A 25,315-nucleotide genomic window follows, 5' to 3' on the forward strand; every position below is an offset into this window, starting at 1 on the left:
AAGTCGTCTATCTTTAGCTTTTAATCCCGGCAGGAATGTCAAAAAATAAGCACAGGCCTAAATTAAACAATGCATGTATATCCTTAAGTATTTTATGTTCTGCTTTTTTATAATGTTCTTTGTATTGATTTTCCTCTTGAAATTTAATACTTTTCTGTACGTAATGTTTCATAAGTCTGATATTGTGTCTACCGGTATATACTTTAAAGGGATAAAATTATAATTGAACTTTTTAAAGCTACCTTAAATACCAATTGAACTTCCACTTGATGATGTTTTTTAATTGTTTCACGTTGATCTTTGTTGTATATTATTTATGACATTTATATGACAATCTATACATTAACATCCCGATAATATAATGTTTACCTCATGACCTTTTATAATAGGACGTTACAAATTAGAAATGAGATTATATTGTTGTAACTGTTACAAAAAAGTGACATTTGTATATGTACGAATCCCATTTTCCAATACTGATTGCACTCATTTGTACTCATTGCAAGTCTGATATGATGTTATGGATTTTTAAATTAACAAAGTAAGCCAGGTTAAATTTCATTGGTCAGCAACGTTCTTACCTTCTAAATTGTATGTACCACTTATTTAACTTAAACCCAGACTCATATTTTCGCACGTTGAACTCTGTTTTATTTATCTATTTGTTTTGATTCTCGACGTCTACTAGTATATGACTTTCAAAGCACGCAATCCCCGATAATATACAGCTTATGGTATGACCATCAAAAAGTGCATTAATAAATGTTAGATTTCCTATTCCCAATCATCAACTAAAATGTTGCTCCCTCTATCGGATGTCATCATGTGTCTTTATATATATATTCCATAATTAACACAAGTATACTGATTGATAATGTTAAAGAAATTTAAAAGTAAACTCCCTGATCACCTTCCCCAAATAATTACTAAATTGTTGCTAATTCGATCTTCTGTTATGTGAAATAACTTTTTGTAAACTATATGATCACCTGTTGTCACAATATATGTATAATGTATTATGTGACCTGTGAAACAAGTAAAGATATGTTCTGTTCAGTAAAACTATTAATTACTGAAAAGTTTCATTCATGCGAAAGTAGATAATATATGGCTGAACAACCGTTATGTGAAATATAAGTGTATTTGCCCGTATCGGCAAAGCGACCGTGAACAATTCGGTCTTTTCGAAACTACATAAGTTGTCTCCCATTCGGGTAGGTATCACGAGTATCACGGGTAAAAAGCGGTCCGTCTAAAATGCGTATATTACTCATATCCGCGGATATGACCGAAAAGTGCGGATATGGACGAATATAAGCAATATCGACACTTTTTCTGCAATGTTTATTTCAATGTTTAATGAAAAATACACAATATGTATTAAATATGCAATGTAAAGTTATCTTATATTTGATTGTTACTATATATTATAGTTTATTGGTACGTAAAAATATGCACGTTATTTTCTTTATTCAAATGAACACAGGATATCGTAGTGCTACATTTTAATGTTTCAAGAATGATTATAACCATTATAGTTGCGCTGTTATTGAAAAGATATGCATGTCCCGGTAAAATTATATATTTTTCGTTAATATTTCAACAGTTCATATCCAATATCTCGATTAGTTAAAATACTAAGCCTATATGTTTAAGATTAATATTACAGCTGTTACATTCACTTATAAAACATAATGGATTCGGTGGATTATCGATTTTTAAGTGATATTATGGGCATCATTTACTGTTGGATTTAGCTAAAAAGAATTAACAGGTCAAAAGATTTAATTAAAATGTGGTTACTGACCGATTATCTGCAATTCATCTTGCTACCAGTTGTTTCTAAAAATATATATAATATTCGATATTTTACATGACTCACCCACTCCTCTAAGCCGAAATGATCCGTAAAACAAAATAGTGCTTTGTGTCGTATAAACGAATCTTCACTAAAACTAAAGTAAGATTCACATCGTTAATCGAATCATTTCTGTCGTCAGTTGTTTAAACGAAAGTACGGTTGATATTCAAATGCAATATTTTTCTCTTTCCGGGATATTGTTTTAGTAAGTTGATGCTGCATTAACAAATATAAGTGTATATGAAGTGAAAACACAAAAAATAAACCAAAAAACAAGACATTTGCAATGGAATTTTCAACATTGGGCAAAAGAAAATAAATTGCTTGATCCTCGTCCAAATTTTTGGGAAAATTATGGCGGGTGGGTGTGTTTATTATCCCCCGCCAGAGGCGGAGGGATATTGTTTTGGCGTTGTCCGTCCGTCCGTCTTTCCGTCCGTCCGTCCGTTCGGCACTTTTGTGTCCGCAGCCATATCTTGGAAGTGCTTTGGCGGATTTCATTGAAACTTGGTATGAGTTAAAATATGGATAAGAGGATGATGCCTGCCAAATGGCATTGTAAACCATATGTTAATAATGGAGTTATGGCCCTCTGTATCTTGAAAAAAATGTTTTTTTGTGTCCGGAGGCATATCTTGGAAGTGCTTTGGAGGATTTCATTGAAACTTGGTATGAGTAAATATATGGATAAGAGGATGATGCACGCCAAATGGCATTGTACGCCATCGGATAATAACGAAGTTATGGCCCTTTGTATCTTGAAAAAAATGCTTTTTTGAGTGTCAAATATGACACTTTTGTGTCCAGAAGCATATTGGCGAGGGATATCAATTCAATGAATTTGCTTGTTTTTTTATTTTTCATTTTATGTGTCGGTCATATTATTCATTATAAGTAATGAAATGTTCATGAATTTGTTGGTTTATTTGCATAACGCTTACATGTATGTATGTATGTAAAATTATATAGAATAAAGAAATACATTATCAAAATTTGACTAGATCTATTGTGTTTTATTTTACCCTTTTAATTTCATGTTAAACTTTTTCTGACAAAAAGATCATGTTTATCCAAATATATCTTACATTTGGTGGCTGAATTCATAGGAATGGATGAAACTATAGGGGAAACGTATATTTTTATTAACCCTTTGAACATGATGTGGACAATATGGATTATGACTACAAAACATGCTACCTGTCTGGTACTTACGAATGGAAATGTGGGGCAGAGGTGACAGGGATATTTTCTGGAAGTGGCTGTCTTAATGTACGCTGCTTTTTTTCATGTTTTGGTACTACTTTGCGCTGAGGTAAATTTTCAGTAGGAATTTTGTTTCGGTCAACAGAGTTTGGACCGATTCCGTCTCGAAAGTGGTCGGAACAGACGCGAGTATACGCCGTTGGAAACCAATTTTTTCCGGATAATTGCTATCCAAGCTTTTCTTGTATATGAGTCTTAAGGCAATTTATGTAATTTTACTTTTTTGAAAATTTACCGATTATACCGCTAAAATTATGGCATTTCAACGATGGAACAGTAGTATTTCCCCATTGTTTTCCTTAACACCGGAAGTAGGTATACCTACCCGCACGAACGACAACTCTGTCAAGACGGAATTACGAAAATCTGGACACATTGTTTAAGAGTTTAACTAAAGATTTTCGCTGGGATAATGACGTAATTTCGTCAAAAAAATGACGTCATTCCACAGTAAAAAGTACAAATTATCGATAATTTTCACTGTTACTTTTCACTGTTTGAAACAGTTAAATTATCAATTTTCATTCACTGATATTTCTCAATAAACCACCGGAAAGCATAAAATATATAGTAACAATAAATCTATAAGATAGTTTTCTCTACATCTACATTGTACGTCCACGCCGGGTATGCGAATACTTCGTTGACGGATGGCACTTCACTAACAGAGAACAACAAAAGCCACGCGCGAGAGGTGAGTTCTTCAGCTTTTTTGTGTTTATGTTCTGTTTATTTGGTTTTTAGACACAGAACATTGTTTGGGTGATTAATGGTATAGCACTTCGTATTGTGAAGAAAGAAATTCGCGGAAAAAAACGGTGAATTATTAAAAAAACGATAAAATTCCATCGATAATCAGCATGAAGTGAATGATCAGTACATATTTTAACAAAATAAACATACTTGGAAATAAATCAAGAACGTGCTTACTATTCGAAATAAAAGATCAATATATCCAGTAATGTTACAACATGTTACATTTTAGTTTACTAATGTATTTGAGAAAATTCAAATGTTTTAAGAGTCGCATGCACATTTTTCATCTGCACTTCGTTTACCGATCATCTAAAAAACAATGGCACTTCGTTTCCCGACATCTAGACACTTTTTTCCAGATATAACACACTCGTTTTTTGTGAATCAAAAATGCAGAATTCGCTGTGGAATTCTGTTAAAGTAAGCAGGCAATAAATAAAAATGTATATACTTAGTACGCAAATAAAAAACGAATTACCGAAGCATGTTCTTATCCCTTTAAAATATGATTATGATTTGGTATAAATGTGAAAGATAAATGTTAAACAAATTGGATATGTCTAATGAGTAAAATCTATATGACCATATATTTTTAATTACGTTCTAAACGGTTGATCTAAAGCATTTATCTTTATGTCCAAATGAAGGTACTAAGGCTATTTACTTATATATTAGATAGCATGTCATGAATAATCACTCTGCTTAAACTGCCTCTCAGAGATTAATATCAGCAGCGATGCAGGTCCGAAATTATATTGGAACTTTTTGGCTCAATGCCAGTAAACGAAAATAGCAATAAAAGAACGGGCGGGGTCGATTTAATCACACGATTAAAGTCTGTCACTTGTGGCCTTTTACACAATGCTCCACAATTTCCGAATATTCATCTGTTTTGTATGTAGGTGATGTACAATAGAAGCACCTATACTTCGAAAGAGTCTTCTTATCCATGGGTTCAGATCCTGTGAAAAGACAAAACAAGAATACATTTGAAAGAACAGACGTGACGAATACCCCCCCATGCCGCATTGACACATAATATTTTACGTGTTGTCTTCACACAAAAACAGCGGACACCATGCTCAATGTTTAAAACGCACTAAGTGACCCGCGACTTAGTTTTGACCCCGCATGGCCCATGTTTTAACTTGGCCTAGACATCATCTTAATACAACTTCTGACCAAGTTTGGCAAATATTGGATGAACACTACTTGAATTAGAGAGCGGATACCATGCTGAATGTTTAAAACGCACTAAGTGACCCCGTGACCTAGTTTTTGACCCGTCATTACCAATATTCAAACTTGACATAGACATCATCTAGATACCACTTCTGACCAAGTTTGGTGAAGATCGGATGAAAACCGAGAGAGCGGACACTTAATACGGACCGACCGACCGACAGACCGACAGACAGACAAGTTCTATCCTATATAGCACCCTAAACTTCGTTTGTGGGGGTATACTAAGCACTGAGTCCATATTATGACATTTAAACATTTTATGAACGCATTCCTTTTTTTCCAGAATCAGTTGTTTTTACGATTTAATTTTACCCGTGTTTCTTTAAACTCAACCAATACAGTGATTTAGGGTCAGGTGAATCGCACTTCGAGCAAACGTTAGCGTTGCGTAAAGGGAAGTGCTCCCTATAAGCAGGGCTCAAAATTAAGAGAGTTTTACCATTCTCTTTTTAATTTTGTTGCTACGCATAAGTATCGTCTTGATTATGCGATTCAAATAAGCACAATCGACATAGGATTTTATGAAGAACAAATGTGTATTTGCCTCATAAAGACCCCTTCACTACCGTTATCTAGAGCCCTGCTATAAGTAAAATTAAACACGATTGTGTTGATCCGCATTATCCGTTGTATTTTCATTTCTCTGAATCTCAAGATACCAATAAAAAACAAGTTCATTATGTACACATTTATTTAATAATAAATATTATCTTATTTGAAAATTGCAATTATAATAAACATAGTATAAATTAATAGTAATGTGATTTTTGAAAAATATTTTTTCAAAATGTTTCGTATGAATAGCCATAATATAAATACATGTAAATGCATTTAAGGTAGAAGATAAAACTAAGTTATTAGAGTGCCCGCTTTGTTGAAAGTCTCCGTAATCCGAAGTGCCCTTTATCGGTAAACAAAGTGTCTGCAACTTTATGTATGCCACCTATTACAACATGTACTATCTTTGTTTATATTTCATTGAATACTATCAAAATTTCAATATTTGAAGCACAGTGATTACTCTACATGCTGGAATAGCAAACAATTTCTTGCAATAATTCTAAGTAGTTTTATTTTGTTAAAATGTTTACTGTTCATCCAGTTTATGCTGTTTTCCGATCGAATTTTCTATTTTTTGGGCAAAACTGTACCATTCTCCCGTGAAGTTGTGTATTCCCAATACAAAAGGATACACCATTTATCAACTCGACCACGTGTCTTGTCTTAAAAACTAATCTTTAGGATATAACTTTAAATAAAACAGAGGAACTTACCTCTCGCGCGTGGCGTTTGTTGTTCTCTGTAATTATGCTAAGTTTACATCTGGCCACGATCTCCCCGATTAGCCAGAGGCTAAAAAGTCGGGGAGCTCTACGATTAAATGGTATACTCCACGTTCTGTTACGCTTCCTTACGAAATTAGCACGTTTTGTTACTACGATCGAGCCCACGATTTGCATCACGTTCTGTTACGCTTTGTTGCGATCAACACGATTGGCTTCCACGCTCCACCACGTTCCGTTACGTCCTGTTAAGATCTCCCACGACAAAGCCGCTTTGTTGCGATCTCCTGCGATTTGACCTACGATTTGAGATTAGAAAATGAATCGGGGCAATCGTGGTGAAATTTAAGTTTGATTTAAAATCTGTCCCGATGCCCACGATGTCCCCGATTCAACCACGTTCCGTTACGCTCCCCCACGATCATCCCGATTCGACTCCACGCTCTGTTACGTTCGCCACGATGCTGTGGAATCGGGGTCATCGTGGTAATCGTGGCCAGATGTAAACCTAGCATTAGTGAAGTGCCATCCGTCATCGAAGTATTCGCATACCCGGCGTGACGTCGCTGCCGTCAAACTTGACAATTATGCGACGGGTGGTTAGGAGATAAAGTAAGAATGGGAAAATAGTAAAATGAGAAGAGTTTGATAGTTAAAAGTCAGAAGGACAGTACAGATGCGACCCCAGCTACGTTTCATCCCTCTGCCTCATGCCTCTCTGGCTACGGTGGCCGCGGAGAGGATTGAACCTCAACCGGCACAGTCATGAGGGGTCATTGGGGTTTACTTTGTAGCTGGCGCTGACGACTTGATTAGAAACGTAAGTTTGCTAGTCCCTGCTTGAAGGATACCAAGTCAGGGGATTCTGCAACAGCGGCTGGTAGGCTATTCCAGGTCGGTATAATACCGGGGGAAAAGCTATGCCTGTAGTAGGATGTCGATGTGGAGATAGGCAGGAACTTGATGTAATGGCTTGATCGGGGTCTGCTTGAGCCTGGGGAGAGGTATTTTTCTGCTGGGATGTCTATGAGATTGTTTGCTATCTTGTAGATCATCGTCAGCTGGGCCTTTGTCCTCCGTGACTCCAGGGTTTTCCACTGCAGTTGATCAAGCACGGGTGTGACGCTGCTGGTGTTATGGTAGCGGTTCGTCACATACCTGGCTGCCCTTCTCTGGACCATCTCCAGATCGTGAATCTGGTCCTTTATGGTATGGGTTCCAGACCGTGCTGCAGTATTCCAGGTATGGACGAACGAGTTAAAAGTAGGCAGCACTTTTTACATTCTCGTTGCCAATCCTTAGATTTCTGCGGAGGAATCCCAGCGTGCTGTTTTCTTTCCGTGTTACGTTCTGGATGTGAGGCTTCCAGGACATGTCTTTCGTCAGTTCCACCCCGGGGTTTTACCTTGCATAAAGTTATTATAGCACTACAAATATATGTATTTATTATCGTTGTGTGAATGAATAAACTGGTTATACAGGTTTTTGAAGGCGATATATGTCCAATGGCGCGGAAATCAAGATTTCCTCGTGCACAGATCTGTAGGTTTAGTCATTCGACAGGCAAGCAGGGTAGAGCGAAGATTTGATTTAAATCGTTTTATTTATTTATGCTCTGTTTGTGTATTGATGTTAATATTATGTTTTATGTTTTTCAGTGAGTTTTATGAGAGCAGACGGATGACTGACTTGAGATAGATAGGGGCATTGGTTCCGGACATTTTACCATGGGATTTACATGGTTTTCTAAAAAGAATACTTAACGTTTACGATATAGTAACAGCTGATTATTTGTAGATTTCTCTAAAATTAGAGGTTTCAGGAGGTGATGAAGGCACCTAGACATCGGTCTTGAGCCATGGGTCCTCATACGTCCCCCTGCCATTAAAAGAAAAATGAAAAATGAGCAGTAGGGTTGCGTATCCCGCTCGCGGTTACACCTGAATCGTTCGTTACCACCGATTATTGTTTGGGGTGTACGTGAAGTCATGTGCACTTCTCTTAATTGATGGTAATGAATAAATCTTGTAATTATCGCAGCTGCTTTTATCAAAACGAATGCTTCACTTTATGTACTTTTCGCAAATAGGCGTTGTGGATGGGAATAGGGGGCGTCCTCGGTGCGCTTTGGGCATCAGCGGTGGACGGGCGGTTGTTAGGGCCGTGGCGTCCTTGGTTGGGCTTGTGATTTTGAATTGTGTAGTTAAATTGTGCAATTGTATGATTTTGAGTTTAGGCTTGACGTCTGATGGGTATTAATAATATTCAATTATTCACATGTTACGCATGAGCATGTTTAATGATACGTATAACGACGTGGTCTACAGAATGGATTTAGTATCGTTTCAGTTCTTAAATATATGAGAAGGATGTCGCAACGTTTACTGAAGTTTCGAGACTCTTCAACTGAGCGGTGCCATTGGGGTCGATATCTGTTGCTCATTGAACACATACGATCGTCAGAAGCTTTGTTTCTTGCATTTGTGTGTAGAAAGCCCTGTCAGATACAAACACCCACACCGTGCGTGTGTTTCAAGAAATAAAATACCCTGCTTGTCATGACACCTTAACAAATGTGTTTGTTTTTATTCTAAATGGTTAGATGATAAATAATTTATGTTTGTCAAAAAATGTTATGGAATATAAAACATTAAGATTCTTTATTGGATAAACCACATTCGTCGATTTTATCATATTCGCGCATTTGAAATCATCATTTATTTTAAAATGAAAAATGCCACTTGAAACAGTGACATTTCAGACAATATTAACTGCATTCGTAACATTCAGTATATTTAAATAAATTCAACATTTTGTATTCAAATTAAAATATAACCAGGGAAAAATAACATCATTAATTACTTTTGGTCTGGCGATAATCGGCCCAAAATACTTTACTATTTTCTAAAGAATATTGTATATTTAAATACTAGTTTTTAGACGACATCAATAATAATAATACATTCAGTATATTATATAAACATTATATAAACTTATACAACAAAACATATGTGGTGTCGGCGTGGTTATATTTTTTGTGGTGTGTAGCCCTAAAACAATCTTCTGGCACTTCGTAATGTTCGCGGATATGAATTTAGAGTTGGAAAAATGATAATGTCTATTAAATTGTTCTATTTTGAGACAATACTAACATATTTGACACATACTGTGTATTTATTTATATTTAAGATTGAAATAAACATTGCAGAAAAAGTGTCGATATTGCCTGTATTCGTCCATATCCGCACTTTTCGGTCATATCCGCGGATATGAGTCATATACGCATTTTAGACGAACCGCTTTTTCCCCGGGATACTCGTGATACCTACCCGAATGGGAGACAACTTATGTAGTTTCGAAAATCCCGAATGCGCACAGATGGGGAGGCGGAAAACTACAACGGGCGAGGCATGGTCAGGGGTGATAACCCCAAAAAAGGGTTAGTGTAAGGGTTAGGATTAGGGGTCGGGTTAGGGTTAGGGTTGGGTTTAGGCTAACCCAAACCCTAACCCGACCCCTAACACTAACCTAAACCCTAACCCTAACCCTCTTACCCCCCAATGCGCAATACCATACCATGCCTCGCCCGTTGTAGTTTTCCGCCTCCCGCACAGATGACGATTTAAAGCTTCATTCCATAACTATTGTTAACGGTGTCGTCAGAGGCCCGTTGTCGGGGTTTATCTGGAATGTAGTCAGTATCGTCAAATGTGCTATTAATAGAATCACATACATTTAAATCATTTTGTTACCTACTCTACTGTTGAGGTCACCGCATATATCAACAGGACCAGAGTCATGATATGTGCATATATCTGTTTCTAAAATATCAAATAGATCGACGGGTAAAATATTATAAGCTTGCGAGTCCTCCGGCCAAATGTAGGCTCCGCATAAATATATATCTTGTTCAGTTTGGAAGAAAGTGTGGTCAACGTAGAGGGTGTCATACACCAACCAGGTACGTTTTCCTTGGTCCCGGGCTGCCTCATCTTCCTGACGCGATTCCGGCGCTTATCGGCTACCTCCTTAGGAAATTGTTCAAACATGGAAAAGCCCGTTCCTTTAAGCGTTTTCCACTCTCTGCGTACAAGTTCTCTGTCTTGAAAGAATGAGAATTTTACCACCATATTGCGAATTTTATTCCTAGTGTTGGGTGGCCAGGTGTCCTGTGCACTCTTTCAAACTTAATTGAACCCACCGTTTCTTATGTGAGCTTCAAAGCGGTTTCCAGGTGTTGTCGCAGCTTCTTTTCCGACTCTTCCGATGTTTCGTTACCGGAGGCGTTGTCCTCTGGTATATTGGTAAAATATAAGATTGTTGCGCATGGACTGGGACTGCAGGTAAACAACATCGCCACGTAATTCCTCGCGCTGTTTCTCAAGATCAGCAACCCTGGAAGAGAGTAAAGCTGAGCCCTTGTCCACGAGTTCCACTTTGTCTTCCAAAGTGCTCACGCGCTCATCCGTGCGCTTTGCTCTCTCTCTCTCTCTTCTAGTGCAACCCATACCTTTTTAAGCTCTTTCTCAAATTCAGAGACCTTCTTATCCAGACGATCTATGGTTCCTAACTTTGTCTCGATTTTACTCAAGCGCTCGTTTAAAGCTAATATAGAGGCCATTATACCCTTGTTAGAGTCCAATATATCCTTAATGGTCGGCTCCCGGTCAGCCGCTTGAGTCGTCATGTTGGTTTTGGATATTTGAGGGGTGCTGGTAATGTCACTCAAAAATACACATTCAGTATCAACATCGTTAGAATCTGCATCATCGTTATACAATGCAACGTTAGCCAGGCCCGTACCCAGGCCATGGGCCCAGGGGCCCGGCCCCCCCCCCAGCTGGCTGTCGAACTATGATTTTTTTTTAATAATCGGCCCACTGCAATTTTTTCGGTGGCAGTTGGCATGGTTCTGACCGGTATTTTCAAGCGTTTGTTTGAGAACTACGCTGGACAGATTGGCTACGCGCTACTGTTTGGGTTCTATGGCGGCTACTGGACGACATTCCTCTCCCAGGTTTCCAGAGAGTTGGTAGGACCAGAGTTTGTTGCCATGGGTAACGGCTATCTCAGCTTCATGATAGCCGTTGGCGGGCTTGTGGCTGGACCATGTGCTGGTATGTTTGTGGATTTCATAAATTATTTACAGGGCTTTTTTCCCCCATTTTTGTGAAGCAGACTTTTGCCCCTCAATTTAATTTAAAAAAATAAATAAAACACTGTTCAAAATAGTTAAAAAATGAGTCACAAAAAAAATATAGAAAATACAAACATTACAATATATAAAATTTCAGTCGTGCTATTCTTAAAATTATGCAAGTTTTAGTAGAGAACTTCTCAAAATTGTGCAATTAAAGACAAGAACTTTTCAAAATTTGGCAAGTTTTAGTCGAGAACTTCTCAAAATTGTGCAAGTTTCAGTCGAGAACTTCTCAAAATTGTGCACATTTTAGGTGAGAACTTATTAAAATTGTGCAAGTTTTAGGTGAGAACTTATCAAAATTGTGCAAGTTTTAGTCGAGAACTTCTCAAAATTGTGCAAGTTTTAGGCAAGAACTTCTCAAAATTGTGAACAATGTCAGTTTTATTGTAATTCAAACATTTATGTGTGTGTAGTTTGTCCATGCTTTAACTCATTATTTGTTGCAGGCATTCTGATCCAGGAAGAGAAGCAGTTCCACTATGCCATCTACATGGCAGGTAGGCTTTGGGTGGCTATAGTATGACAGGGCCCTCGATTCGCACTTTTTACGCCGAATATCAGCGGCTTCCCCCATGAAAAAAGTATACTTTTTTCCCCTATTTCAGCTAAAAATTCCCCCTCCAAAATAAAAAGTTTTTTTTTTACTTTTATACCTATGTTGCCAGCTGTTATCGTGCTACTTACCTTTGATTTAATGTATATTTATGTAAAATACAGTACACTCCACGCGTTTTCCCCAAAAAACGCGCTCCCTCCACGTTTTTTTTCTGCTAGCTTGTGTTCACGCGGCTTTGGAGAGCGAGGTGAACTCGATAAAACGCTCTGAGTTACGCCGCGTTCGATAATTCCCGCGGCGTGTATTACTTTAGCCTAGTTTGTAAATGCAGACAATTTCCGTTCTTATCAGGGACCGCCGCGCAAGGCCGCGTTAGCAGTGTGCTACTGGGCATGCCAAAAAAATAAAAACATTGCCATTAAAAATTGTTTAAATACTGTGGCTTATAAAAATAAAGATTATCGTATAAACAATTCATATATGTTTTTATTCACAGGTACGTCGACAATATGAATGAATATACGACACGTAAAGCGTTTTGACAAATTAATATTTAATTCATAACACATATAACACCAGAATAAATGTTCTGTTTAATTTCCAAATGAGAATAATTGTTTGTAATCCGAAACACGCTTCCCATTTGTATTGTTTACACGACATTTACAGATGCTTCCAATATACAGTCATCATGTATATTTCCCGACAAAAGAGCGCAAAAAATATACTGCAATGTACAAGTTCAAGGTTTATGCGTGAAAAGCGTGGAAAGCGTGTGTGTATTGATTTTTATGCCCCCCATCGAAGACGAGGGGGTATATTGCTTTGCACGTCGGTCGGTCTGTCGGTGGGTCCGTCCACCAGGTGGTTTCCGGATGATAACTCAAGAACGCTTGGGCCTAGGATCATGAATCTTCATAGGTTCATTGATCATGACTCGCAGATGACCCCTATTGATTTTGAGGTCACTAGGTCAAAGGTCAAGGTCACGGTGACGCGAAATAGTAAAATAGTTTCCGGATGATAACTCAAGAATGCTTAGGCCTAGGATCATGAAACTTGATAGGTAGATTGATCATGACTTGCAGATGAACCCTATTGATTTTGAGGTCACTAGGTCAAAGGTCAAGGTCACGGTGACCCGAAATAGTAAAATGGTTTCCGGATGATAACTCAAGAACGCTTAGGCCTAGGATCATGAAACTTGATTGGTAGATTGATCATGACTTGCAGATGACCCCTATTGATATTCAGGTCACTAGGTCAAAGGTCAAGGTCACAGTGACCCGAAATAGTAAAATGGTTTCCGGATGATAACTCAAGAATGCTTAGGCCTAGGATCATGAAACTTCGTAGGTAGATTGATAATGGCTGGAAGATGGCCCCTATCGATTTTCAGGTTACTAGGTCAAAGGTCAAGGTCATGGTGACCCGAAATAGTAAAATGGTTTCCGGATGATAACTCGAGAAAGCTTAGGCCTAGGATCATGAAACTTCGTAGGGACATTGATCATGGCTGGCAGATGACCCCTATTGATTTTCAGGTCACTAGGTCAAAGGTCAAGGTCACGGTGATCCAAAATAGTAAAATGGTTTCCGGATGATAACTCAAGAACGCTTATGCCTAGGATCATGAAACTTGATAGGTAGATTGATCATGACTCGCAGTTGACTGCTATTGATTTTCAGGTCACTATGTCAAAGGTCAAGGTCACGGTGACCTGAAATAGTAAAATGGTTTCCGGATGATAACTCAAGAACGCTAATGGCTACGATCATGAAACTTTATAGGTACATTGATCATGACTTGCAGATGACCCCTATTGATTTTGAGGTCACTAGGTCAAAGGTCAAGGTCATGGTGACCCGAAATAGTAAAATGGTTTCCGGATGATAACTCAAGAATGCTTATGGTTAGGATCATGGAACTTCATAGGTACATTGATCATGACTGGCAGTTGACCCCTATTGATTTTCAGGTCACTAGGTCAAAGGTCAAGGTCACAGTGACAAAAAACATATTCACACAATGGCTGTCACTACAACGGAGAGCCCATATCGGGGGCATGCATATTTTACATACAGCCCTTGTTATGGAGATATTTCAAAGTATAGAAGAAGATATATTGTAGCTCAAAGTCAGGGTTCATCTGTTGATTGTGGAGCATTTGCTGCTGCGAATGCCTACTTTTTACTGAAAGGAATGGATCCCGAATGTATTGTCATAAATCAAAACCCCTTCGAAGAAGATGGGGTATATTGCTTTGCACATGTCAGTCGGTCTGTCGGTCGGTCCGTCCACCAGGTGGTTTCCGGATGATAACTCAAGAATACTTGGGCCTAGGATCATGAAACTTCATAGGTACATTGATCATGACTCGCAGATGACCACTAATGATTTTGAGGTCACTAGGTCAAAGGTCAAGTTCACGGTGACCCAAAATAGTAAAATGGTTTCCGGATGATAACTCAAGAACGCTTATGCCTAGGATCATGAAACTTGATAGGTAGATTGATCATGACTCGCAGTTGACTGCTATTGATTTTCAGGTCACTATGTCAAAGGTCAAGGTCACGGTGACCCGAAATAGTAAAATGGTTTCCGGATGATAACTCATGAATGCTTATGGTTAGGATCATGGAACTCCATTGATCATGACTGGCAGATGACCCCTATTGATTTTCAGGTCACTAGGTCAAAGGTCAAGGTCACAGTGACAAAAAACATATTCACACAATGGCTGTCACTACAACGGAGAGCCCATATCGGGGGCATGCATATTTTACACACAGCCCTGTTATGGAGATATTTCAAAGTATAGAAGAAGATATACACTGTAACTCCAATATAACGCGGATGACGGGGTCCAAGCCACGCAACAGCGTTATAAACAGACAGCGTTATAAGTTTTGAGCTTATTTATTTAAGGGGCTATAAAAACAGGTAAAGTATAGCCTATAAGATAGGTCCTGTGTATCTTCATGCTGTGTTGTCATCCGCAAATATATGCATATAAACCGAATCGAACGATAACAGTATACATACTGCTTTTCTTATGTGCACATTTATCCGATAATCCAATATAATTACATCACTTACTAAAAAATAATTTTTAACATTTATGACAAGAAATATGTTTACGAACTTCGTAAACAAATTCATATGCCTACGCCATTTTTCAGAAAAATTAGTACAGTGCATTATGGGACACAGCTTTCATTGGACGAGCGAATTTAAATTTAGATTGAATGCAATACGATACATGTACAAAGAAATGTTTTATTGTGTCATATGCAGCATGTAAAAAACGTGTTTTCCGTGGACTTTCTGATAACGGGCAAAACTTTAAGTGCATCTCTGTTACCTGTTACACTGCGTTAGCATGTAAATAAATCGTCAGGATTTTTAAATTTATTTTTCGTATACGTACTGAAACATTAAACACACACAAAGATATTTTTATTTATCAAGCATGTGTAGCATATAATAAACGATAACACACTTACACAGCCATAGTTTATACAATAAAATACAATACACGATAAATACAAAACATAAACAGGTAATCGTTTTAAATAACTTTAATTTGATAATTATTCCGCTTGCACTTGCCTTATTGAAATTAGCGCACCGAACCGCTCTGATAGGGAATACATGTAATAAACACCGACTCGCGAGTTTTCACACCTTTATTGACATTACACAACAGATTAACACCAATTATCTGTCGAGTGTCGTTTAACATCTTATCGATTAAAATTAGTTAAACGGACGGATAAAGCAATCAAGCTGTGATCGCCGGCTTCTTTGAATTTATGAAAATACATGAAGTTGCATAACATGGATTTGAATCAGTATGGAAGGTTGGAGAAAAAACGGGATCCAAGGACCCCCCGCGTTATATTGGGCACAGCGTTATAACGGACCGCACTATATTGGAGTTAAAGTGTATTGTAGCTAAAAGTCAGGGTTCATCTGTTGATTGTGGAGCATTTGCTGCTGCGAATGCCTACTTTTTACTGAAAGGAATGGATCCCGAATGTATTGTCATAAATCAAAACCCCTTCGAAGAAGAGGGGGTATATTGCTTTGCACATGTCTGTCGGTCGGTCCGTCCACCAGGTGGTTTCCGGATGATAACTCAAGAATGCTTGGGCCTAGGATCATGAAACTTGATAGGTAGATTGATCATGACTCGCAGTTGACTACTATTGATTTTCAGGTCACTATATCAAAGGTCAAGGTCACGGTTACCTGAAATAGTAAAATGGTTTCCGGATGATAACTCAAGAACGCTAATGGCTACGATCATGAAACTTCATATGTACATTGATCATGACTTGCAGATGACCCTTATTGATTTTGAGGTCACTAGGTCAAAAGTCAAGGTTATGGTGACCCGAAATAGTAAAATGGTTTCCGGATGATAACTCAAGAACGCTTATGCCTAGGATCATGAAACTTCATAGGTACATTGATCATGACTCGCAGATGACCCCTATCGATTTTGAGGTCACTTGGTCAAAGGTCAAGTTCCCGGTGACCCGTAATAGTAAAATGGTTTCCGGATGATAACTGAAGAACGCTTATTTTCTATGATCATGAAACTTAATAGGTAGATTGATCATTACTCGCAGATGACCTCTATTGATTTTCAGGTCACAAGGTCAAAGGTCAAGGTCATGGTGACCCGAAATAGTAAAATGGTTTCCGGATGATAACTCAAGAATGCTTATGGTTAGGATCATGAAACTTCATAGGTACATTGATCATGACTGACAGATGACCCCTATTGATTTTCAGGTCACTAGGTCAAAGGTCAAGGTCACAGTGACAAAAAAAATACTCACACAATGGCTGTCACTACAACGGAGAGCCCATATGGGGGGCATGCATGTTTTACAAACAGCCCTTGTTTGATACAAACTTTGTAGTGCAGAGAACACTGAATTATGTTGATTTCGGTTAAAAGTTTCTTTGGTATTTTTTAACAAAATTATATCGCGAATAATTTTATATTTCCTCCAAATTAATTTCAATTCAAATATCTTTATCGTTACGGTATTTTAGTATAGTAATTATTTAAACAGTTATTGTACTGTATACTGATTAAAGAGAACATCTTGACGGAACTGGATAAAGTGTTTGGCGTTATGAACACACGCAAAGCTTGTCTACTGACCTATTGTGTAGACTGCTGTCTGTGCTGTTTTGACAAAAGGGATTAACACGTGTGAATGTCACTCTGCTGATTTGGTCCATAATTACTGGTAAACATTGTTTTGAATGTCGATGCAACTAGAATACAACTGTGAATGTTTAATGCAACTCTTAACTCAATAGTTACCACCTTCTTTTAGCAATCAATGGAATAACCTACCTACAAAGAGAAAATAAATGCTTTTGTGAGCAGAGAATCAACTTTGTTCCGATAATAAAAACCATTCATTATGCATTCGTTGAATGTGTTTACTTGAGTAAGTTATGCCTTCAGACAGAAAGCGGCTTTTCTTTGATAATGTTAAACTGTAAATTCACACAGATTTGCGAGACTTTTAATGGATTGCAACTTTTAATAGGGTCATTTGTTTACAAGTTCAGTATAGAAACTCACCTGCTAACATGAAAACTTTGGATTAAATTATCAAAATAAAAACAATGTTGCAAACTGTGTTTATATTAATTGGTAAGTATTAGTTAAAAGACGACGTTTTGTTTGTCGTAAATCAACGAGTTTTCTATACAACAACAAATACTTCTACAACCACGTCGGGATCGATCTATTTTGGTTGGTTTTTTTTAATTGTAAATATTATACTACATGTACATGTATGTACTTGTAATAAATGTAATTTTATTTGAAAATCAGGAAGTCAAACAAAATTAAATTGATCGTTATCTCGTGCCGTGTCGGCTTATCAGTTTTGCCGATCGTTAACCGCTGCGTCCAAAATCATGCAAACGCCGCGTATCGCGGGATTTTCTTAATCTCCCTCCAGGTCAATCCCCGCGGAGTAACGAGGGAAATTGGGGAAAACGCGTGGAGTGTAATGTACATTAAAATATAGCAATTTTAAGTGTTAAATGGTTGGTGAAAAGATCTTCTAAAATTCCCCTTTTTGCCCAAAACGATGCAAAATTCCCCCTCTAAGGGCCCCGGCCCCGATCCCCCAAAGTGTAGCAAGGGCCCTGTATGATAAATCTGATTTTAGTGGGTTGCCTTTGTCAGTTATGTGATTTCTCCTCCTTTCAGCTGATTTCCTCCCTTTCGATGTCAAACTGATTATCGAAATTTGAAAAGGGGGTAAATAATTTATTCTTCAGCACCAATTCTTAAGTTAAGCTAAATCCTATATTTTGTAACGCCTTTACATAAATGAGTTATGCTCTGAGAAAACTGGGCATAATGCATGTGCGTAAAGTGTCGTCCCAGATTAGCCTGTGCAGTCCGCGGACTGCACAGGCTAATCTGGGACGACACTTTACGCACATGCATTTTGCTCAATTGCACAGAACAAGACACAAATTGTCAACCTGTTCAGTTAGCTTACCTGACACTTTCCACCTATAGCAGATTTTTGGAAAGAGAATTCCTTTTCTTAGACACAGTTGTTATAGTTAATCAGAAAGAAGGATGTCTTGCTGGAAAATATTTGGCTTTCCCCACCATTCTTGCACACTTTTAAAAGCTGTCACCATTTTTGATAGCAAGTAGCCATTTTGCAGCCAGTTAAAATAGTTAATCTTACTGCTTTTTACTATAGGCACTTTTGTGTCCGGAGCCATATCTTGGAAGTGCTTTGGCGGATTTCATTGAAACTTCGTATGGGTATATATATGCATAAGAGGATGATGCACGCCAAATGGCATTGTACACCATCTGTTAAAAACAGAGTTGTGGCCCTTTGTATCTTGAAAAAATGCTTTTTACTATAGGCACTTTTGTGTCTGGAGCCATATCTTGGAAGTGCTTTTTATTATAGGCACTTTTGTGTCCGTAGCCATATCTTGAAAGTGCTTTGGCAGATTTCATTCAAACTTGGTATGAGTATATATATGCATAAGAGGATGATGCACGCCAAATGGCATTGTACACCATCTGTAAATAACGGTGTTATGGCCCTTGGTATCTTGAAAAAATGCTTTTTACTCTACCATCATCCTCTCAAACATCATCATGGAGATGAAGTATGATTTACAAAGTGAAAACATGTGACTTATCATGTTTTCAAAATGACACCAATGATTCCCGTACCCAATAATGGATGATTAACCATAAAAACATTTACAGGTATGTCATGGCAGATGTTGTGTTCACTCTGCAACACTCTGAAAATTGAGTGTATATAAACATTTAATGTTTTTGTGGAAAACGCACGACTTATTAGTTCACCTAAATAAATTTTGAAGGCTCAAGAACCTTCCTCTGTCTTAGTTTTGAGTTATTGTCCTCCGTCCGTCCATCTGTCAGTATGTTCATCCGTCCGATTTGCACCCATCCTCAAACAAAGCATATGTTGCGGGGGATATCAATTCTACGAATTTGCTTGTTCAAATCGTTTTCATCCGATCTTTAAGAAACTTGGTCAGAAGTTGTATCTAGACAATATCTGGGTCAAGTTCGAATATGGGTCATGCCGGGTTAAAAACTAGGTCACGGGGTCACTTAGTGCGTTTTAAACATTGAGCATGTTGTCCGCTCTCTTATTCAAATAGTGTTCATCCGATCTTTACGAAACTTTGTCAGAAGTTGTATCTAGACAATATCTAGGTCAAGTTCGAATATGGGTCATGCCGGGTCAGAAACTAGGTCACGGGGTCGAAAAACAGATTGATTTTGAAACAAAGAGGGTAATGGTGATGAACAATCAGTAGCAATGCACATTTTGATTTGCAGTTGACCCCCTTATCAGACTTTTTTATATTGAAAACCTGGTTTTGTGACAATTTTGTCCCTTGTTTTCAGTTTCAGGTCACACACAGCGTGCATACAAAACTATGGCACAAAGGTTTTAATAAGGGCGTTGAACGTTTAAAAATCTTTTAAAAGTTGCGTTTTTGAAAACAAAGATGTAGTTTTGCCATAAAGTTTTGCCAATGTAAATATTGTATTGCTGCTTTTCAATCGCTATGGCAATATTCCTAAAATTATTCCCAATCACAATATTATCACAGGGTCCAATTCCAAAATAGAAAAACAAAAATTCTCATCACTCATCCCTAGAAATAAAGTATATGAGCCTTGCTCTGGGAAAATGGGGTTAAATGCATGTGTGGTAATTGTCGTCCCAGATTAGCCTGCGCAGTCTGTACAGGCTTATCAGGGATGACACTTTCTGCTTAGGTTATATTTTCTGTCAGAAGACACTTTTTGGGACGACACTTATGACCATGCATTAACCCCAATTGATTTTTTTTCACCACTTTTTACAGGTGCCTCGTTGATATGGAGCAACGTGATACTCCTGCTGTTCAAGTTTAAGAACTGCGGGCCGCTACCCTCGGCCGAGGATTCGTGCGGACCAAGAAAGGTGCCGCTTCTTGATGAGGAGCAGTACGAACCTGTGAAGGTCAAGGCCACCGCAAACGGCCAGACATTAATGTAGGTGCTATTGATGTTTACACAAAACTGGATAGCCTTAATTTAACTAATTGTAATTGCTTATCTGTGATTCGGGGATTTGTGCTTGAGATTTCATATTTATGTATGTATATGTTGTATATGGTATGCCTTAAGTGTGTATGTTATTGGGTGTAAATAACTAATTTGTATTATTTTATTGGGTGTAAATAACTTTTTTTTTCATTAACATATATGATGTTTTTATTGTTTGAGTTTAAGGGCATGTAAATAACCTTTGTCGTAGAAGTCTTTGTCATTGTGACACTTGTTTGGTAACACATGGCTTATAACTTGTTTGTATTTTTCTACTATTATTTAAACAAAATATTAGTTTTTGCTCATGAACTTTTCATTTGGGGACTGGGGTATTTGAAACACTATCAGATCATTTTTTTGCTGTTTATTTTTTGCCTTGTTGGAAATATTTCACTCTTGCAATGCCACCTGTGCAACTTTCAAGACATGTATGAATACCAACACCCCTACAGTTCAAGTATAGCGATTTTTCTTGTTAACACTAAATCAAGTGTTTATCAGTGGTAAAACAAGGCATTAATATGTTCAACAATATATAAAAAATATCAGCAGTATATCAAGGATGTTTTTGTAGTAACCAGTGGTTAGTTTCTGGTCATAAATAGTAGGTAAAAACTGGTATATTTTAAGACTATGCAAGTTGTCATTTATTTTCAATCATAACATTGAATTGTAACAAATCATAATACATTTTGTTGGTATTGAATAAAATAAACTATAACTTTATTTTGTTTTCACTCAAGTGACATATATATTTTTACTGGAACAAACTATTAAATACGTAACAATTAAACATGCTGACAGTCTTTTGATTTTTGTTTATAGCTGCAATCCTAATGAATTGATCCAGTCACCTGAAACAGATATTTAACTTGGAAGGTATTGAAAACCAAAACAATGTTGTATCTGGAGTCATTTTGTGGTTGTCTCGTAGTTTTTATTGGTTTGCACATTTTACCTTCATTTGTGTTATTATTTTAACTCAAGTACTTTTTGCTTAGCAGGAATTTATTCTTTTAGTGGGTAGTAAAATACTAGTGAACAACAGAGGAAATGAGAAAAAAAATTGTTCCGGTAGTGGCCTAAATATAAAATATTAAAAGAAAACATGAAGTAAACAATCTCAAAATTAGGCTTTATGCTGCTTTTATAATTGTTTAATTAAGCCTTTCCCGATCAGAGGCAAAGTGAAAATGGCTATGTGCAAACAGTTTAAAACCAGAACAGCCTGTGAGTAACTCGCAGTCTGTTCAGGTTTTATGCTGTTTGCTGCTCATCAGTATCTAAGGCTAGGAAATGAAGCCTTGAAAGCTTGAATCTAGTAAGAAAGGTCTTTAATTAAATGAAACTTTATGAGGGGCTACAAATGCATCAAAAGGCGTATCTAAGTGGTAATGGGTTAACACAGTTGTATCACTTGATTGGTCACTAAATTAATTGTTTCACTTTACCATTTATAGCTACAGCAAAGCGGATGATCTGATCAATTTGTGGATGCCTGTATGCATTTTGTCATTTTTAACCCATTTATGCCTAGCGTCTAGAAAAAAGACCTTGGCAAACAGCGTAGACCCTGATGAGACGCCGCATGATGCGGCGTCTCATCGGGGTCTGCACTGTTTGCTTAAAAGAATTTCTGTTAGAAATATTCTAAATATAAAAATAAATATACTAGACATCCCTAATTTTTGAAATAAATTGATCCAATTTAGAAGGATGGGAGAGTCCACTAGGCATAAATTGGTTGAATGATTGATGAAGGCACATCACTTTTGACTTCAAATTTGCAAAATCTGTTTTTATTTTGATTTTTGTTTCCTTTTGTTTTCTGGTGGCAGACATGTACATGGAACAGATTCAGTTTATTTTGCGTGTGATCTTACCCTTTGAAGACACTTTGGCGTACTGCATGTACACATCTATATTTGTAGTGCATGTTCAATAGATGATGCAACACCCATGACATGCTTGGCTACAACTTAATTTTTAATGCTGAAATAAGTGTTACTAATTTGTAAATCTAAACATCTGTTGGAATACAGTTTGGTGTTTTCAGTGAGATTTTGTAGAAATTTTTCAGCTACAAATATTGTTAATGACCTAATTTATCTCAAAGTTTCATTTTTCCCTCATAAAAGATTAATTGTTGCTTAAGAAAGTTTGTTATTTTGCTCTGAAGAGTTTTCATATGTTTCTTCAAAAAGTTTGCTTTTTTTCAAAAAGTGATTTTTGTTTCTTTACAACTTTTTTTTAAACATGGTTTTATTAATTTATTTGTACATGTAGGTGTTAATTTTTTTTTTTAACCAAGTTGTCACTTTTTCTCCACAAAGTTTTTATTTTTATCCTCAATTAGTTTTCATAACTTATTCAGGCAGTAATTTATCATTTTGTCCTAATGTCAGATACTATAGACATTAAGTTTGCCTGCCCCATGTGTGTTTTATAGTTATACATTATCACTAGTGTGAGATTAGCATATGAACAGCAATGGCTTTTTTTCTTGGCAATTTTCAGCTTTTCCAGAGTTGTTTGATGAACAAGTAAAGTGTTGCCATAATTTATCATTAATATTTTATACATTAAAAGATTACAATTAGTATTACTTAACAAGAGACAAGTAAAGAAAAATTATATAATACTAGGCTTATGTTGAATAGAGCTCAATTAAATAAGCTTGGTTTTGAAAACATGATGCTCAAGTTTATTCCTTTTTACACGGCTATTGTTTTTTCTTAAATGCAGCTTGAATTATTAGATAACGTAGTGTTTTTCCACCTCTGATCAAATAAATGTCCAAAATAGTCTACCATGAAGACAAATTTGTGTTTTTTCCATTTCAGATCCTCTTTTGTCAGTAGTGTGTAATCCGTCCATTCCACCCTCCTGCACTGTAACCATCCAGCACTGAGCCTCATGTGTGCAATATGAATATGTCACCATGGAAGCCAGACATGTCTGCTTCTTAACTCACCATGTAGACTTAACACAACGCTGCTGAGCCGCATTGCAACAGTTCATATGTTGCGATGGAAGCTAGGCTGGTCCGTGTCTCAACTCAAGCATAGACTTATCTTGATTTGTAAAATCAGTCTGTTTCCCAGAATGTTACTGTCTATTAACAATTCTAGTATGCTTGTGTATACTCCCAGATTTCTTGTAGAGAATCAGGGCTGATGTTCTTAAAACAATTTAAAGACAGCTTAACATAAGATGTACTTAAGTGAAAATGTGGGATCAAAATGATGCAGTTATCATCTTTTTAGGTAAATTACTTGTTTATAACAATTTTATGTAAACATATTTCATATTGAACTAGCTAGAGATGTTGGGATTTAAAAATGTATTTTCATGCAGAAGTTTATTGAAATTTTGTTTTAGAAGTTTTGTTTAAAAAAGGCCCTATGCATTTGCAACTGAAATTTAAAAGCATCTTGGTTTTACAACAAATGGTAAAGTATGTCATATCTAAATTATCTGTTAAAATCTAATTTTTTTGTGTGGGAAATACATACATTCCAACAACAGATAAAAACATTATACATTTCATGATTTTAAGATGAGTTAACCTAAAATTACCCTAGGTAGCTTTGTCAATGCTGTCCCCTGATTCTGAAATGTTTGCAAACAACTAGTCTCTTCAGAATAAAAAATGCTGATTTATATATGAGTTTGAAATTAAATTTCAATAATGACCAGAACAATTTTATTCATAAAGGGTATTTATGTAAAAGTTGTTGAGGTACTTACATGGCACTATTGAGTTATTCTGTTCTGTTCTGGTATTTGTTTGGTTCTTTGAGAATAGTGCAAAGTTCAACTATAAGAGTTGTTTCTCTCTATTCAAGTTATGCATTTTTAACAGGTTAAGTGGGAATACATAGGGGATACCAGTATATTTTATGCTTTTGATGTGGTTTGTTCATTGCAATAAACAATTTATTACGAGTTCAGCCAAAATTATGTTCTAAAAATACAATACAAATGGAGACCTATGTACATCTGCAGTTAATCATTAGAATTAAAATATATATTGAATACATGTTTGTGTTTTATCCATGACAATTTAGACGAATACAACCATACATGGCTTATGAATTCCTGTTGTATTTACGATAGATTCATTTAGTTTTGTTTTCCATTTCCTTGTACATTTTTCGGAAGATTATAAAAATAACTTTTTTCTTGTCCATTTATTTGTACTTTGCTTAGTAACACAGTGTTAACCACTTAGCGTAGAAACTCTTTTCTTCAATTCATTAACATATTACTTGAATGGCTTTGTTTTGTGTTTGACTGTTCAATAAATGGAAGTGAATTCTTACCTTTATTAGTAATTTATTACTTAAAAATAATATTGTTGTTTGTAGTGCACATTCATGTTATCATTATAGTTTTTCTGTCAGGCATAGTTAATGGTCAGTATTTTACTTACATGTTAGTGACTCAATGTATTTATTTATTGTTTCCTGGAGCATTTTTCATTTG

General features: G+C 36.7%; 2 protein-coding genes across 2 annotated transcripts in view; both read left to right on the forward strand.

Moving 5' to 3' along the window:
- Positions 1–24,664, forward strand: part of LOC127836395 (monocarboxylate transporter 12-like) — a 65,397-nt gene extending 40,733 nt beyond the window's left edge. Inside the window, exon 8 of the transcript XR_008028745.1 lies at positions 23,811–24,664. The gene's annotated coding sequence lies outside the window, so the exon portion shown is untranslated. The remainder of the gene's footprint in view (positions 1–23,810) is intronic.
- Positions 11,310–23,818, forward strand: LOC127836399 (monocarboxylate transporter 8-like). The gene is made up of 5 exons (XM_052363020.1): positions 11,310–11,525; positions 12,058–12,108; positions 20,602–20,770; positions 21,653–21,706; positions 23,671–23,818. The coding sequence occupies exons 1-4, from the start codon at positions 11,315–11,317 to the stop codon at positions 21,696–21,698; spliced, it is 477 nt and encodes a 158-aa protein (XP_052218980.1). The 5' UTR covers positions 11,310–11,314; the 3' UTR covers positions 21,699–21,706; positions 23,671–23,818.
- Positions 24,665–25,315: the final 651 nt, after the last annotated feature.

Source organism: Dreissena polymorpha, chromosome 6 (assembly GCF_020536995.1).
Source record: "Dreissena polymorpha isolate Duluth1 chromosome 6, UMN_Dpol_1.0, whole genome shotgun sequence".
In the NCBI taxonomy this organism is placed as follows: domain Eukaryota; kingdom Metazoa; phylum Mollusca; class Bivalvia; order Myida; family Dreissenidae; genus Dreissena; species Dreissena polymorpha.

Bases quoted from the DNA above. Each gene is read 5' to 3' on its own strand.
- LOC127836399 (XM_052363020.1), top strand. From the start codon at position 11,315: ATGGTTCTGACCGGTATTTTCAAGCGTTTGTTTGAGAACTACGCTGGA. The intron at 11,526-12,057 runs GTATGTTTGTGG...TATTTGTTGCAG, and splicing joins TGTGGCTGGACCATGTGCTG to GCATTCTGATCCAGGAAGAG. The intron at 12,109-20,601 runs GTAGGCTTTGGG...CACTTTTTACAG, and splicing joins CTATGCCATCTACATGGCAG to GTGCCTCGTTGATATGGAGC.